This window comes from Lepisosteus oculatus, chromosome 28, assembly GCF_040954835.1.
Source record: "Lepisosteus oculatus isolate fLepOcu1 chromosome 28, fLepOcu1.hap2, whole genome shotgun sequence".
Taxonomy (NCBI): domain Eukaryota; kingdom Metazoa; phylum Chordata; class Actinopteri; order Semionotiformes; family Lepisosteidae; genus Lepisosteus; species Lepisosteus oculatus.
Window position 1 is genome coordinate 4,543,242 of NC_090723.1, and position 16,958 is coordinate 4,560,199.

The following is a 16,958-nucleotide window of genomic DNA, read 5'->3' on the forward strand; positions in this document are numbered from 1 at the left end:
CTCCTCATGTGCACCCATTGCATTGACAACAGGCTCTCGTTCCCCTGCGGCCCCAGATTGGACAAAGCAGTTTGAAAATTGACGATATAAAGAACCATCTCATGTTGTAACATGACCCACTGAGGAAATATCAGTTTTGCTTTGTCAGAAACAAGCTTTTTCACAGTGCACATGCTTGGACTTAAGTCCAATAGCGTCTAGTTTATCTGTCGCAATTACAGCTCAATTGAGAACAAGGTTTCCTGTGTCCTCATATCTGTAAATTGAATAGTCAAATATGCTAATTATTTCAATGTGTCGCAATATATCAATGACAGAAAAGACTATCAGATTGCTTTCAATGGGAGCAACCCAGTGATGCAACAGCAGCAAAGCCCTCTGTACTGACTCCAGAGGTGCAAGTTGTGTTTTTAAAACACTACAGTGTAATGCTAACTGCAGCCCTAAGGAATGTAAATCTCTAAAATAGCAGCATGGTATATAACGCATGAGTAATCAGCCCAAAACACACTGCAACACCAAGTAAAGGAAACAACATAAATGCAGATTTAATAAGGGACCCCAAAAAGTGCAACCAAAAAAACAGCAGGACAAAACAAAACTTAACAACCAATACCCCACGTAAGCCATGTCATATACTATAAGCCCCACCCCTAGTCCTCCTGATGGACAGGTGAACCTCCATTTTAAGGGGCAAGTAACAGGCTCTGTAATCTGATACAAGATGGTGGAACAGACAGGTGCAAGAGAACACTGTGGATCCACAACAGGTAAGACAACAAAATACAATAATACAGAAATAACACAGCAATAGATACTTAAAAAAAACTATGCACAAATGTCCTGTGACAGACCACAAAGACCATGCAAGAAGGGCCTAGCACAGCCCTTTGTCACACCCACACAACTAAACTGTGTTTTCAAAGATGAGTAGCACCACCTGCCTTTTTACTTTTTGCTTCCATTTCTAACTTGCATTAAAGAAAAAGTAACAGCCTTTGAATTCAGGCATTAATTAAAGTCAAGATTTCCCTCACGCAAACCAAAACTTTCAACAAAAATGCAGCGCAAATGATCAAAATATGACTGACATTCTCCTTCCTTCCTGGAAAAGCAAGATTGCACTAGCACAGCTGGAGTTTGGCGACATTCAGTGATGCTTTCACAATAAAAAAGTGCAAATGTGGTAAATGATCTCTGAATAATGCCAACGGGAGTGAGGATAATGCTGCTGATTGAGACTGTACTTTAACTTACTGCACTTTGGGGCCAGTTATTGAATAACCTGGCTTTCACACCCGGGAGCAGCTGATCTTTGCTCTGATGCAGTCATTAATAGTTCGCAGCATGTGGAGCTGTGACTGAAAGGCACTGCTGCCCAATCCCACAATGCCAAGTTAAACAGTAGCAGGACTGATAAGGCCACATCTGCGAGAGTGGAGTTTCTGAATTATAATCATGTGATAATTCTAAAGATACTGTTAAATCCTGCAAGATGGTAACCGCAATAGGATTCCTCTTAACATGGCTGGAAAAAAGTAATTAGGTGAATTAATGATTTATTGCTTGCAGATTAATTATTAATTTGTTTATTTTTCCCTTTATCCAAGGTGACATAGCTCCAACACAATTGCCAAATTGTAAAAACAATTATTGTAATGTTGTGTAGTCTGCAGAGGCATAGAAAAAAGGTTAGAATTCAACCCATGTCAATATCACACAAGTAATATAATATAAGCAATATAAGCAAAAAAATTACAAGTATAGCAAATTGCTTTGTATAGCAGCTTGATTAATTTCTCTTTTTTAACAGCACTGATTGTACTATTGCAGCTTAAAAGACACACATTTAATATCATGTAGCATTGTGCATGTCTGTCTGTGCAAATCTTCTCAAGGTAATAAAGAATGAAGCATCCAGCACCTGGTCTCACTTTATACAACAGACCACAACTTGTAAAATTTCGAATGAATCAGGCTGCTCTGCAGTGCGTCTGAGCTGTTTCCCAGAGAAGCACTTTGTGTGATGTATGCATGCCGGTTGTGATGACAGGGGGAGATTTAAGAAACCAGAGCACTGACGAAAACTAAGCCTTGTGCAGGGGATGGGTGACTGCGTATTACCGACTGCTTGGAGTCAGAGCAGATACAGAAACATTCACACACTGTCTAGTGGGAGATAGGATTACAGCGTGCCAGCCACAATCTTAAAGGGCTACTAAACATTATGACACTTACTATAATCCCAGAATGTAGGACACACACCCTTGGGGGCTGGTGAAAGAATAAAGAGCAGACGTTTGGATTGCAGTGTAGTCTTTGGTTTCACTTCATAACAGTTCACTTTGAACCCAATTTGAAATGATAGTAAACTTTGCTGAGGTGCTGGTGGTGTAAAGACTTCAATGGATTTGTTTCTTCTCTTTCATTTTCCTGTTGCATCGGGATGGAAGGCCTTCCTCGAGTCACTCATGCAACCTCCACACTCCACGGTGTGTGGGTGTGGAGGGAGGGGGGAGTATTTAGGTGACACAAACCTCAGGTTGTACGAACAACGGCTAAAGTAAAAACCTCATTCACATTGCACTTAACCACAGGCTGGGTAATGCTGCATCTGTAAGAGACTGAATAGCATTAGCCAGATTGTCATGCCTAAGGTTAAAATAATAGTTCTGCTCTTTTGAAGGCATTATTTAAAGGAGCACTAGTGCATTATCTTCAGACAGAAACTTTAAACATTCAGTTGTATAAACTTCTGCGAATGTTGCAAATACCAAATTCTTTTGTCTAAGGCCTGTGAACTCTCCCTATATGAGTTAATCTTAATATTAATCAAACTGTTTTATTGCTATGGGTTAAAATACGGGCATCATGGTGGTGCAGTTTTAAGCATTGCTGCCTTGCAGTGCTGGGGCCCTGGGTTCAATTCTTGGGGTCCTGTCTGTGTAGAGTTTCCATGTGCTCCCCATGTTGACCTGGGTTTTCTCTGGGTGCTCTGCTTTCCTCCCACAGTCCAAAGACATACTGGCAGGTTAACTGGCTTCTGACCCTGAACTGACCCTGACCCTGACCCTGGTGTGAGTATGTGCGTGTTTGTGTCTGTATGTGACCTGCGATGGACTGGTGTCCCATCCAGAGTGTATCCAACCTTGAGCCCATTGCTTCCTGGAATAGGCTCTGGCTCCCCCACAAACCTGTATTGAATGAACGATTGATGCGACGGCAGCCAAAGAGCACCAGTACGCTCCCCACACACCAGCTCTCAGTGAGGGGAAGAACTAAGTGATGAAGCCAGTTCATAGAGGGAGATTATTAGGAGGCCATGATTGGCAAAGGTCAATGGGAAATTTGGCCAGGACACCAGGGTAACACCTCTGATCTGTTTGAGAAACTCCCTGGAATTTGACCACCGAGAGTCAGGACCTTGGTTTTACAGTATGTCTCATCCAAAGGATTGGACCTTTTTACAGTATAGTGTCCCTGTCACTATACTGGGGCATTAGGACCCATATAGACTGCAGGGTGAGCGCCCCCTACTGGCCCCACTCACACCATTTCTAGTCACAACCTTAGTTTTCCCACGAGGTCTCCCATGCAGATACTGACCAGGCACACCCCTGCTGAGCTTCAGTGGGCTGCCAGTTGCAGGGTGATATGGCTGCTGGCTGTTTGTTAGATTTAAGTTTTTTTACAATTTTATTTTAGATTAAAAAAATATTGTATGAAATGCATCTGAAATTGGTATGTGTTGAATCATGTGTAATCATTTTAGCATTTTTTTTTTAACATTTGATCCCACTGATAGAGAAGTCATGGAATAAGATATGAAAGTAAAGGTTGTTGTGTTAATATGATGTTCCCTGTATTATTATGTTAGTGTGTTGCCCCAAGGGTCGTGTTTACAGTGTTTGTAAACTGGCTGGGCATTGTATTTCTTTGCAGATCTATATTTCATATGTATTGGAGCAAACAGGAGGCAGACTAGGGGAAGACTGGAAATATCATAATAGAGCTGAGGACAGGAGTCTGGAGAGGATGTCCGTTATGTGCTGTTTCCAGTCCATGACAACAGCCCAGGCCACCATTTGCCATTGATATATACTGTAGAGAAGTTCCTTCAGCACACACACACATACTCTTTCTCACACACACAAATGCACACACTCTTTTTCTCACAAAAACACACACTTTATTATACACAAGCACTCTCCGTCACACAATCGCACAACCTCCCTTTCTCACACACAAACACACTCTCTCAGAAAATACTCACGCATACACACACCCTCTCGCACTAACACACAGCTAGCAACTAGCTGGCATGGGCGAAAGCAGTCCTGTCCCAGAAGAACATCATCTCATCATCTCCTGTTACACTCTGCACAACTAAAATAAAACTGCAACTGAAAAAGAAGAACTCTAGTTTGGTCTAGATCTTAAAGAGGAAATTCTGCTTCACTGGAACCCTATACATTTACATGGAGGAACAGTTTTTCTCATTTGCTTGAATGCTTCTAGAAACCTTGTTAACATTTTCAGAACAGTCAGCACAAATATCGGAACTATATTGCTCAAAACATGTACTAACTGTTGCAAAATCAATTGCAAAACAGATACATGTCATCTAATGAAAAGTCTCCTTATCAGTGCTTGTACTGAAAATGAAACATGCAAAAAGTATGGTTTTTATATGTAGGTAGGCAGAAATGGGTGATACTAGGGTTTGATCTCCTTCTGAACTTCTATTTAAAACTCCAGTTGTACATGTTCATATATTTTTTGCTGTGAAAAATGGATTTTGTTCAGATAAACTGTTTGATGCTTCTCACCTGTCACATCCATCAATTAACTTTCTAAACCACTTTATCCAGTACAGGATCACTGTGGAAGCCAGATCCTAACCTGGCAAACAACAGGTGCAAGGCAAGATACGCCCTGGACAGGACGCCAGTCCATCACAGGCCAAATAGACACAGACACACTCAACCAAGGTCAGTTTTCCCAGAAGCCAATTAACCTACCACGATGTCTTTGGACTGTGGGAGGAAGCTGGAGCATACAAACATACAAACTCCTAGACCTCTTGTGTCATTATTAATCGCATCAAGATATTTAATCCCAAATTAACAATACCTCACCCAGTTTCACCAGTCTGTGTTGTTGTGAACTAGCAGTGCATGCACTGATGTGATTGTGAATACTGCAGACCAAACTAGAGAGAAACCTGTCTCTTTAAGATCTGCAAGGGAACATTTTCCAGATTTCAGTGTGCTTTCAGCAGAAAACCTCAAATACCACAACCTCTCCAAGTACACACAGTGTATCAAGTTTTCTGAAACATTCGTGCACTAGTTGTATTTTTCCAGCAGAGAGTTGTGCAAGTTAGAAGCCAGTAATTGTTCACTTCTGCACAGGTCTGTATATCTTGGAAGAAGCTGTCCTGTTACAGCAAACAAATCATTTGCACTTTTATCTTTATTTAAGGTATAAATTCTGAAAATCTATTAGTGTAATAATAACCATATGCCTTCTTTCAAACACTGCCCTTCCTGACCATATATAGAAAAAAAAGAGATTTTTTTCCTCCTTCTCCCTAACTCATGTGGGTCTCTTGAACTCTAAAAATAAAACATCTGTTCCTGTAAGCTGGGTCCCCTGCCTATTGTTCGGGAATATCATAGCGATCAGGCAGCTGTGGAGAGGGAGCGGACATGGGGGTTAGGCAGGAATTGTCGACCTCCTCCGCAGAGCAGACACATAGGAAATCACTACTATGTTGTGTAGGAAGTGCCCCCCCCCCATCACTGTCCTCCTCTCAGCAAGTGAAGACAGCCCAGAGATCCTCTAGTAAAAACGTTTTTCCAGCACTCCAGCACAGACGTGTCTTATTGGATTCCATGGAAACAGTACAGCTCTATCAGAATGGAGTCCTCTTACCTCCTTCTGACCAAGAAGGTTACCGAGGTTGTCCCCATCTGCCAGTGCCCCAACATATTGTGTGTGTTCAGAACTTGAGTTTTAAAAAAAAAAACTTTTTGATCTGGAAGTTCCCAGCGGATGTGCACAGAAAACAACAGACCTAAAGGCTGGCCCTTGAGTCTGGGAATTTGAATAGTCGTTGGAAGAGACCAGGGTATAATATGTTGAATATGCTATATTTTCTGTATTTATAAGGGTGTAAAACCTGCTTCCAATAACCCTCTCTATACCTGCACTCTGTAACATGGTTGCAGCTCTCTAATCGATTGTAATGCTTGATTATACAAACTGTGATTAGTGTAAGTCAGTTACGGAGTGCTAAATAAATGAATGATAAAGCATCACCATCCTTTAACCTCCTAAGGATGTTGGGAAGGTCGAGGTTCAATGGGGACTTGGCTAGAGCTTAATGCCAAAGCCTCTCTCTCTGGTTCAGCAGCTCTTGGTTCCACTCTCCTCTACCCACTCAATACACCTTCACAGTCTGCTCGGAAGTGGAACAGAGGGAAAGGAAGTAAATGGATTACTGGAATGACTAGGCTTTCCCGGATAGACTATGGAGAGGAATCCCCTTGTTTCCTTTTCGGTGCTCAGGAATAAGAACCTGTCCTGTACGTGCAGAAGCATGGGGATCTGTGTCTGTCTCCAACACGACACGGACTCCGCCCTGAGGTGTCCAACTCACTTTCACCAGAGCGAGCCAGAATGCAAATGAGCAGAAAAATTAGATGGTTTGTTAAAAATGTACAAATGTGCCTCACATCATGGAAATTGGAAAAGAGTTCTATTCACAGCACAACTAAGGGCATATGATTTGATTTTTTTTTACAGTGTGTTCCTGCAGTGAGATACTTCTCACGCGTGACCAGTCTGGCAAGAGCTCTTTGTTTCTACTCTTGTACTGTATGACTGATTGGACTTGACAGGCAGCACCATTTGCTCATTCAGTTGGGCTGCAAGACCAAGAAGTAGTTGGGTAAAAGTTAAGTAAATAAGCCTTACCCCTGCGTGACATTTCCAGTAGAGAGGTTGTTTGTTTTGGAAAGAAATAAAAGAAAACAGCAAAGCAAAATATCACCGGATTGAAAAATGGTGAGTTATTCTTGCCATTGGAAATTCTGATTGTGTGTTCATCACTCATCTACGGGGTAAAGCATTACAGAAACGCTCCACCCTTCCAGCAGCACTGACCTTTCTGTGTGACAGAGTCAAGTTTTGAAGTTCTTTGCACAAACAAGACTTCATCTGCTTCTCATTGAGGTATTTAATCTGTTACAGGAGGCACAGAAAGCCCAGATTTTCCAAACACTACAATACTCTTAACAGATATTGGTTACAATGGGTCGTTACCTTCAGGTCAGGTTGTTTCGAGAATCTTTTGGAGGGGAAAAGAGCTTTGCGCTGAGAAACACTATTTTCAAAATATCAATGAAATGGTTCTCGCACATATCTCAGTTTTTTTAACCCAGTATTGTAATATGCATTTAAGTTCCCACTGTAAAAGAGTGATCACTAATGATTCAGTCATCGCTTGGGGTGCTCAGATTTGTAAATGTGAGTTCTGTGACCTCACAATCTCCAGCTCAGGCCACTATTTTAATTACAATTTACAGTATATGCACAGATCAGCATTGAAAATGTCCATATAATTTCAGATTTTGCCATTAGGGGTTCACCAATAAACTACTTGGAGTAAGAGCATTAGATCTGTACAGAGCCCATGACATTTCGTGGAACAACGATCTGCCTCATCTGGGATTCCTTACTCACACATCCCTTAACCACACCCTAGCCACGCTTCTCACACAAAGCAGCCCCAGAACAAACCCGCCTACAGCAAGCAGATATTTCAGTAGTGCAGTCAAATTGTTATAATGACAAAATGAACCAAGGACTATAAAGAAATACTGTGCTTAACACTTTGGCATTAACTTGCCTGGTTGAGGAAATGACTGTGATGACACAACCCCCTCTCACTTATGAGGAATGAGCCAGGGAGGCAGCTGCAAGAGTGAAGATGGGGTGGAGGGAGCTAGAAACAATGTGTGCAGCATTGTGTTTATATGTGGGGGAGTTGAAGTGCGACACTGTAACTTGATCTCCTTCTGAATGTCTGTTAAATAACAATATAAATGCCTGCTACTCTATGGCTTCACTGCATGTACAGTCTCAGTCCTTTGGCAATAATGTTCCTGGAGGCACACTTGATAAAGGCCCTGGAGAGCTCAGATCTAGTCCCAGAATTCTGTGCCCAACTGTGTTGCCAATTAGTCCATTTTCATGTCAGTCTGTGACTTCAAATTTGAATTCTGCTGTTTTCTTGATCAATTTGTTTATTGTGAAACAAGCCATCACATAGCGACGGGTGTTCAAATTCCACAGTATTCCCTTCATTTCCAGGATAATATTCCTGCTTCTAGGATTGATCATTCGAGTCCCGGCCTGTGCACAGAGATGCAACACGTGCTTGCAAAGGGGTGTGTTCATCCAGGAAATAAGCCAGGTGAGTTAAGTTCTTCAGGAAATAGTATTCATCAGGGCGTTAAAACTCATCTTTTATTACAAACACTGGGCCGTAACATCTTTTGGGTACACTGAAAGCCTGGAAACACAAGTGCTGACGTGACTTTGCAGGCATGACTGTAGTGTCAACAGTAAAAACTGCAGTCCACTGGTACTATTTGTTAGGACTGAAGTCTTTCTGAGTAACCATAATGGTATTTTGGTATTGTGTGGCTCTATAAATTCTCCCAGAATCCTGATACTTTAATATGTCTTAATACCTTTCAGTTTAATAGGCAACATTCTTGCTTTTGTTTCGCAAAATGGCATGCTAATAAATGTATCTAACAGGGAATTTATCAAATTCAGTTCACTGCCACAACTTGCCCAATGAGCCAGATTTCTTTTATTTAAGAGTGTCCTGCGGGCTCACTCTTCAGTCAGAACCTGCCCTTGAAAATCATCAGGAGATGATGGGCAGCACCTTGGCCAGATAAAATTAATCCCCTACAAACGATTTTCTCTTTTCCTTTGTAAAGGGAATATGTTGGCTGTGAAATTAAACATTTTACTTTAAAAAGTTACTGTTGAACTCAGTGGCATGGGGATAGATAAAAGTCTCATTGTCACACATGAGCAGGTTTATTCTGTGCTGAAAAGAAAAGATACACAACATTTCTCTTTAGACACACCTGAAGAAGGCTCCACAGCCCAAACGTCATGTTTCTTTTCCTTTCAGCACGGAATAAACCTTTACCTGTTCCTTTGCAGCCTACGCATGCTGACGCAGCTCCCTACTTTGAACATCAACACCCAGGGCAAATTACAGTTTTTCAGTCACTTTTGTATGATGCCTTGAGATACATTTTTAAAGGAAGGACTGATTAATTTCAAATGGCATGCGATGTTCAAACGTTTCATATTTTGTGATGTTACTGCTTCACGTTTCCTTTGCTGTCAGTGTCAATGAATCGCATCTTGCAGTGTGTAGTGGGTTTTAGCAATCTCTCTGGGGACCCCTATCTGCTGCAGCAAATGGCATATCCTGGATTTGAACCTGTGGTCTAGATAGTGTGGATTTTAATTCATCAACTCACATTATAGGTTGGTATACGACTTTTATCCTAACTCCAGTGCTTAAATCAGTAACATTTCAGTGGATGGAAAAGTTTCACATTCTGCACTGACGTTCCGGTTCTCATGACAAAACAGCGATTCCCGGCAGAAGAAAAAGATTGCCAATAGACATGGAAAACACAGAGCTGTTTCCTGGTGTATACAAACTCCTCCGCCCCCGGTCCTGCTTGTGTTTGACCCACACAGCAAGGTGACCACTGCTGTAAGCAGTAGTGGAGCTCTCTGGGACATATGGGCAATTATTTGATTACAAAACCTGCAATTTTGTAACTACAAATCCCAGCTCGGTTTAACACAGCCTGGCTTTAATAAAACACTGAAGGGGGAAAAAAACAACTAAATACGCTGAGCCACCGAAACAAAACGTAGAGTAAACCCAGCTCTCAACTGCGGAGTATGAGACAATCCCAGTGGTCTGTCTAATACAGTTCCTTACCATTCCCGTTCCCCTGTGATTCACCTGGTTAAAAAGAGACTGAGCTGGTTGAGAGGAGAAAAAACAAATCCGTGAGATCCAGAGACAAAGGCAAGAACAGACAGGTCTCTGTCAGAGCAGGAGACTTGTGGTAAAGGGTTACAAATGAGGGGATTGGGGTTAGAGCCGAGGCATGATAAGCACTTTGTAACAGAAATACACACTCTCAACTCAGTCGCCACATCAAGGCACGGGCCATTTATCATTGTGAAACCTTTTTTAGGGGGGTTATTGCTCGATTGTTCATAAACATAATGCAAATGCTTGAAATTTAAAGTGGCTCTGAAGAGAGTCCTGTATCCACAGCTGACCAGCTCAGCAGACTTTCCTCCTGCATTTCCCCCACCACTCCTCCTCGACTGTGCTCATACTGTTCCCGGCTGTAAAAGAACTCATTCAGCGGAGCCTTTGAGATGCTGCCCATCAAAACAAAAGAACGAGTCCCGAAGGGAAAATTGAAGCTGTCTGATTCATTGCTTCAAAGAGCAATTCTTCCTGTAGGCCGAACACTTAAAGAAGGAGAACTCCTCAGTGGCACGAGCAGGTTGTTTTTTTAAGTTTGGCTTAAACCGATCAGGCTGGTCCCTGTTGGTCCAGAGGCTGCCGGTTCAGTTCTGTGGTCTGTCATGAGCTGTTAGTGACTGGGGCTCCCACAATTCCCAAGAAGCAGAGAGCTACTGTGAATGCTAACAAGCTTGAGTGGGTCTGGTCCAGTATGCACCACACCTGAGAGCCACCCATGAGGGAGCTGGCAGTGCTGTCTATGAGACCTGCAAGCGTCCTCCAGCCAGTGCCCTTCCCTGCTGCAGGAGCTTCTGTATCAGGGCACCTCCAGTGTGAGCCTGTCACCCTGGCATAGCCCTCTGGAACTTGAAGGGTGTTGCAAATCCGCCGAGTGACCCGACCCGTCTCTTGGCTCATCAGGTTTCCTCTCCTGTTCGGGCCTGAGGTGCGACCTCTGTGACTTGCCACGTCCAGCCACGGACGAGCCACACACTTGGCACTGCCAGAGCACGAGGAAGCTGAAAGCCTTTCAGAGGACAGGTGCACGCAGTTCAGATCTCCCCCACGCCCATGTCTGCTTCGCAGCAGTGCGTCAAGTTCCACAACCATAGGTCTTTCATGAATTTGGGGGCTTAAAGTTGAAAAAATTACAGGCTTTTACGAATATTTAGGAAGGGAAATGGAATCGGAACTATGTGAAGAACTAATGCAGCCTTTATATTAAGAACATAACCAAGGGTACGGACAAAAAGAGGCCATTCAGCCCATCTTGATTGCTTCATTGCTATTGTCTTAATATTCTAAGAATTCTGTCCCTTTCTGAAAAGGATCCGCCAGTCAGCCTCAACCGTATACTTATTTCGAAGTTAGTATCAGTTAGATTAACTGTATTTTTATTACTCTTCTAAAAACGTATAGGACGGTGTGGCAGTGACATTGCAACTAGACAGTTTCCCTCTGGCCTGGAGTAACTTCCGTGGGGAGTTTGCATGTTCCACCCGTGGACGTGTGGGTTTCGGCTGGGTGATCGGCTTTTGAAATGCAGCCTAGATTAACCGGGATATCTAAAATAATGACCACTCCCCCTTGTATGCATGCATTTATGTGTGTCCCGTAATAGACTGGTTTATAGCAATGCATCAATAATTTAATATTCACAAACCGCATTTGCAACCACTATTCTAAGATTTAAGCTTAGTGTTGAGATCAAGTCCCTGTAACTTGAATTGAATTTTGTGCTTTCGGTTGTCCTTTGTTGAAAGACAAGACCAACCGTCTCCACAGATCGCTAGCCTGATTTATTTTCTGTCGCCACACGCAGAGACACCGCAATTGGTGCCGACGCCTTTGACACTTTTCTCATCTGAAGAAAGAAGCGGAGCAGACGTGCCTGGACAGGAGAGCAGATAAGCAGGAACGTCACCGAGCCTGACTGGTACATCACTGTGACAGTCCCGCACACACAGCCGAAGGAATTCACCTCACCTGGGTGGCAACAGTGAGAGGCAAGGCAAGCCCTGCATTTTACTTCCAATTCACGGCGAATAACAACACCCAAGAACGAAGTGAACAGCATTGAAAAGGTGGACTGAGCGCTGTCATTGTGAGGTTTATCGCGCCCCTCTTGACGGGAGGCCAGCCCCCTGGCGGTAGACCAAGGATCCTGTAGGTGAAGAGTTAATTAAGGGGGAGAGGGACAGAGGGAGGCGGAGAGGCAGGCTGAAAAAGATGAATGTGAAGGAGAAAAGCCATACGTCTAGTATTTATCGTTTTTATTTATTTATGTAGGAAATGACTGTTTCCTAAACGATTATGAGTTGGGGCTGCAGTCCACCTTCCTAAACTTTCCTTGAAAACCCCACATGTCAGCCACATCCTGTGCAGCTCTCATTTCACGGGAAAACCACGCAAACCACGACCGGCAGAACCTCACAACCGGGGTTTAGCCTTTATTTTGCGCGCTAGAGTTTAGCGTTCACTGCGGCCCGTAGTTCCATGGTTTCTGCGCTCCTCCGAAATCCCTGGGGTCTGCCTGGGGTTCGTTTCTTCGAGCTAACCGTAGCATGCCAAGTTTTCTAGCGCTTTGAGCTGATGGATTTGACTATGTTCCCACCAGGGGCTTTGCTTATACGTTGTGTTACAGATTCCACGTACGTAAGCTCCGTACTGACGTGCATTTTTAAAAATGTATAGATATTGCAGTGGTATTTATAGATAATGATTTTTTTTCTACTATCGAAACCGGAATAGTCTAGTAACCGTATAATTAACCTGGAAATACATTTAATGTTGAGGGAGAGTTAATTTTAAAAAAACATAATCCAGTCCAGTTACTAGTTATCTGTGTGGGTGTTTAGTGGAAACTGCTTTTAAGATGTGAAGTATGACGTTACACAATAACTGTGCAGCTACATACAGTACTGTATATCTCAATAACACTCTTCACCTCATGACACTGTAACTGTGCCACTGTAACAATAACCTTCCCCACCACTGCATACAGTAAATAATAATAATAAACAGTAATAATAATAATAATAATAATAATAATAATAATAATAATAATAATAATAATTACACTTATATAGCGCTTTTCTGGACACTCCACTCCATGATTGGTAAGGGCCAATGGGAAATTTGGCCAGGACGCCGGGGTTACACCCCTACTCTTTTCGAGAAACCCCCTGGGATTTTTAATGACCACAGAGAGTCAGGACCTCTAGTAAACCGCGTATTCTTATACAAAGTTCATAATATAACATCTGGGCACGAATAGTTTTTAGACCTTATATGAAAATATTTTTGTAAACTCAGCCCAAGAGTGTAGAAGGGAATGCTTTATAAAACAATGTTTTGGTGTTTGGCAAAAAAAGAAAAAGCAAGATTATGGTATTTTGGTCCGGGACTTTATCCTCTTTTTATATTATAGCTGTATTTTTTACATCTGTTTCTACATCATGCTGTGCACGGAGAGGAAAGGGCTGGTTGTGATCATGTTAACGGGCATGTCAAGGGCGAACCAGCGCTGCTTCAGGTGTGGCGAGAAGGCACTGCTCTCCCGGGCCAGAGTTTTGCCGGAGATGTTCCGTGCTGGATCCCCCTGTTTGGGAAACTGTCAGAATAGCAGCTCACCCGACCTTAAGCCGGCGCTGCGACAGCCTTTATCACAATGTGTGGGTCGCTTTGAAAGCTCTAAGAGTGAGTGTGTGTTGTTGTTGTTGTTGTCCTCCTGCAGCGAGTACAACGCAGGGTTAAGAAACAGCTCTGGAGTGCGAACTTGCCTGTCGTGCTTTCGTCTGGCTCGCTCTCCTTCCCTCCTCCACCGCAGTTTGACAGTGTGCCAGGGGGCATGTGATGCAACATTCTGTGGGACAGAGGTGGGGTCGATGCGGGGCGTGCACTCCCCGGCAGGCGGTGAGCTGCCATTGGGCTCCGGCAGCCCGGCGGTACCTCCCAGCGTGCGCGTACTCTCTCGGCGCGGTGGAGCCTGTGTTCAGGCAGTGCGCCTTTGCCCCCTGACTTGGTTCGCTCAGAAGCTACCGCACACCTAAAGGCAGCGTGCAGTGGTCTGAAGGTGGAGTGTCGCTCGCTTCTCTTGCTCTTATTTTCGGCACCAGGAAGTAGGGAACAGGACCTTACCGCACGCACGGATTTAATTTCGTTTGCGCTTTACTGCGCGGGCAAGGTGTTCGGGCAAATTTGTGACAGGCGAAGAAGGAGCCGGCTGCCAAAGGAAACTGCAGAAATAATACATTTTCACCGACTCTGTGCGTGATAGCGTCACAGTTTAAAAGGCGTGAAATCCGCTGTCCCGGTCCACCTTCGTCGTTTCATCTCCTTCTGCACAGGGGGTTTTATAAGGAGACGCTGGGGAAAGCGAATGGTACAATTATCGGACTTCCGTGGAATTCAGGTTCACATGTAAGACGTCGGTCTCTCCCGGTGCGTCTGGACTCTCACACAAGGAGCGACAGTGGATGCTATCTGCCCGAAAGGACTGGTGGAAGTAACCGAGGTACCCCTTTTTGAATGCCTTTGCAAGGAGTTGGCTGGTTTTTGTGCTGTCGGCAGGGGTTCAAGTTATTGGGACGGGAGTATGGCGAGAAAGAGGATGAGGAGTCCTTTGAGTTGCGCACAAAGGATGAACCGACGTGCAACGGGCGGGTAAGTGTTTCATTTCGCTTCCAATATACGGGTCGGTGTCTTTTCCAGGCTCATTTAGCTGAAGATCTTCACCTCCCTTCCAAGACAGGATCAGACGGCGCACGCATCCAGCTTGCCATATTTGAGGAAGACGTTGTTATTATTTGAGAGAACTACTATCCAGTCAAGCCCGAACCCCCCAGGACAGCAAATGAATATCACCCTTTCAAGCTGTGATCTGGTTTATCCATTTAACGCTTCTCCCATCTGAGTGCTTCCAACATGATTCACAGAAACTATTGCGACACCCGCGTTTCTGTGTTCCAAGCTGTGAACCAGCGAGTTTGCATAGTAACTTATCCATGCAAACCCGGGAAAGCACGCCAGTGCAGACTGCATACATACACGACTAATTAGCAGATTTGTGATCCACAAGTAGTCATTTAATTATTGAATAGAGCCGCCGGAGGATCATACAGAATATAAATACAGTGCACAGATCTTCCCTCGTTAGTGTATATACACGGACAGATAGTAACAAAGTTAAATATACCTCTTTCCCGTACCCATTTGTCATATTTTAAGAAACAGCTGGTATATGTCGTGCACGGTTTTTGTCTTTGACTGTTTCCCCGAATCTGTTCTTTTTGTCTTTCTTTTATGATGCACTGGAACCTTGAGCATTATTCACATAACTACAGTAGTTTTGAGTACACTGCCTGCGGTATTTCGGATACCTGGTTTGAATGGAATACTTTATAGTTGTGTAATATACAGTACATGATGAAACCTGAGTGTTATCAATGAATTCTGGAAGAGGCTCTGAGAAACCCGCACATTCTAGACAGTATCCCCACTCCTTAATTTTTGTGTGGCTGAAGGTGTAGGCTATCTGAAATGCTGTTTACTTTACTAGTCTTAGTGATCAAAGACTAGAAGTTCAGAGCACGATAGTGTTAGTTCAGGGATGTTTCCAGATAAGGAGTGTATTTGGGGTCAAATGGTTAGACTGGATCACAGTTCACAGCAAAGACTTTACATCTGCGTCTGCAAAAGATACTGTAGTCTCTAACGCAACACATGGACTCTCATTGATCAGTACACACAATCACAATCAGTGCATTGATCAGTACGGAATTGTAGTCAAATCACAGCACATTTTACTCCTCTCACCTTCCGTGTGAAATAGAGCAATGCACAGTGGTTTGAATGTGATCATTTCTCCCTTATTGTAAGATTTTTTTTTCTTTTGCCTGCTGAACCTCGCTCCACTCTCTTGAGAATGTTCACCTCTTAATTTAAACCATAGTTTTTTTTAAAGAATGCTCATTCAGTGTTTCCAAAAAATCTTCCGAGCAAAAATTCATCAGGTAACAGACGATTCCCCGTTGTACGAATGCCTCCCAGTAAGCACACTCCTCAGTCTGTCGTAGGGCAAAATATTCAGAGATTGTAGTGGAAAATCGAGTGATACTCCGGTCAGCACCAGTGTCTTCTCTGTGGAAGAGGAGTGGATGTGTTATATGTGTCATGAGAGTGGCATGTGTTGGAAGAGAGCCCGATGTTGAGCATTCGTAGATCGCAGCATAAGCTTGATCTGCAAATCTGGTCATATTGCCAAACAAAACAAGAGGGTGTCTTTTCTAAAGCTTGGGCATTTTAGAATATTGTCACGGCAAGGGTGGACTCTAGAAGAAAAGCCAGTAATTCTGGGTGTCATATGGCTGGGGAGTACGATTCTCAGGCAGGCAGCGATCAGTGGGGACTGTCTCGGCGCTGATATGCCACCCTAGACTCTTAGGGAAGGAGCGACTGCGATGGTGTCAGACAGGCAATCCTTCAGCCTGTAATTAAAACCGGTCAGCGTGACTGGTTGGGTGGTAATATGATAGTGTTCGGTACTTCGTGAAACCGCCCTTAGCTTTTTGCCCTGCGTTCACTGCACTCACTGTTGACTCCCTGCAGTGACGACAACATTGTAAATCTCTGACTGTGGTAGTGAACCCTTTCCTGCGCTCCTGGGAGTTTGATTGGTTTTACGTGCCATAAAAACCTGCTAAATAGGGTCATATTTGTAAAATGGGCATTGCCATTGGGGTAGATAGGACACACCCTATGCCTTTCACAAGCACAGTGAGCTGGGTGAATGTTTATAATCAGTGGCATTAATGTACTATACAAAGCCAAAGGTGACCAGGAGCCTTGGAGATTTTTGTTC

The 16,958-nt window shown here is 43.6% G+C and overlaps 1 protein-coding gene across 3 annotated transcripts in view; it reads left to right on the top strand.

Moving 5' to 3' along the window:
• The first annotated feature begins 14,049 nt into the window (after positions 1-14,049).
• Positions 14,050-16,958, top strand: part of plekhh3 (pleckstrin homology, MyTH4 and FERM domain containing H3) — a 45,975-nt gene continuing 43,066 nt past the window's right edge. The window contains exon 1 of one of the 3 annotated variants that reach the window (XM_015361962.2): positions 14,050-14,761. In XM_015361962.2, coding sequence (XP_015217448.2) covers positions 14,627-14,761 — 135 coding nt within the window. In that variant the 5' untranslated portion in view covers positions 14,050-14,626. The remainder of the gene's footprint in view (positions 14,762-16,958) is intronic. The other 2 variants (XM_015361960.2, XM_015361961.2) reach the window with 2 other exon arrangements.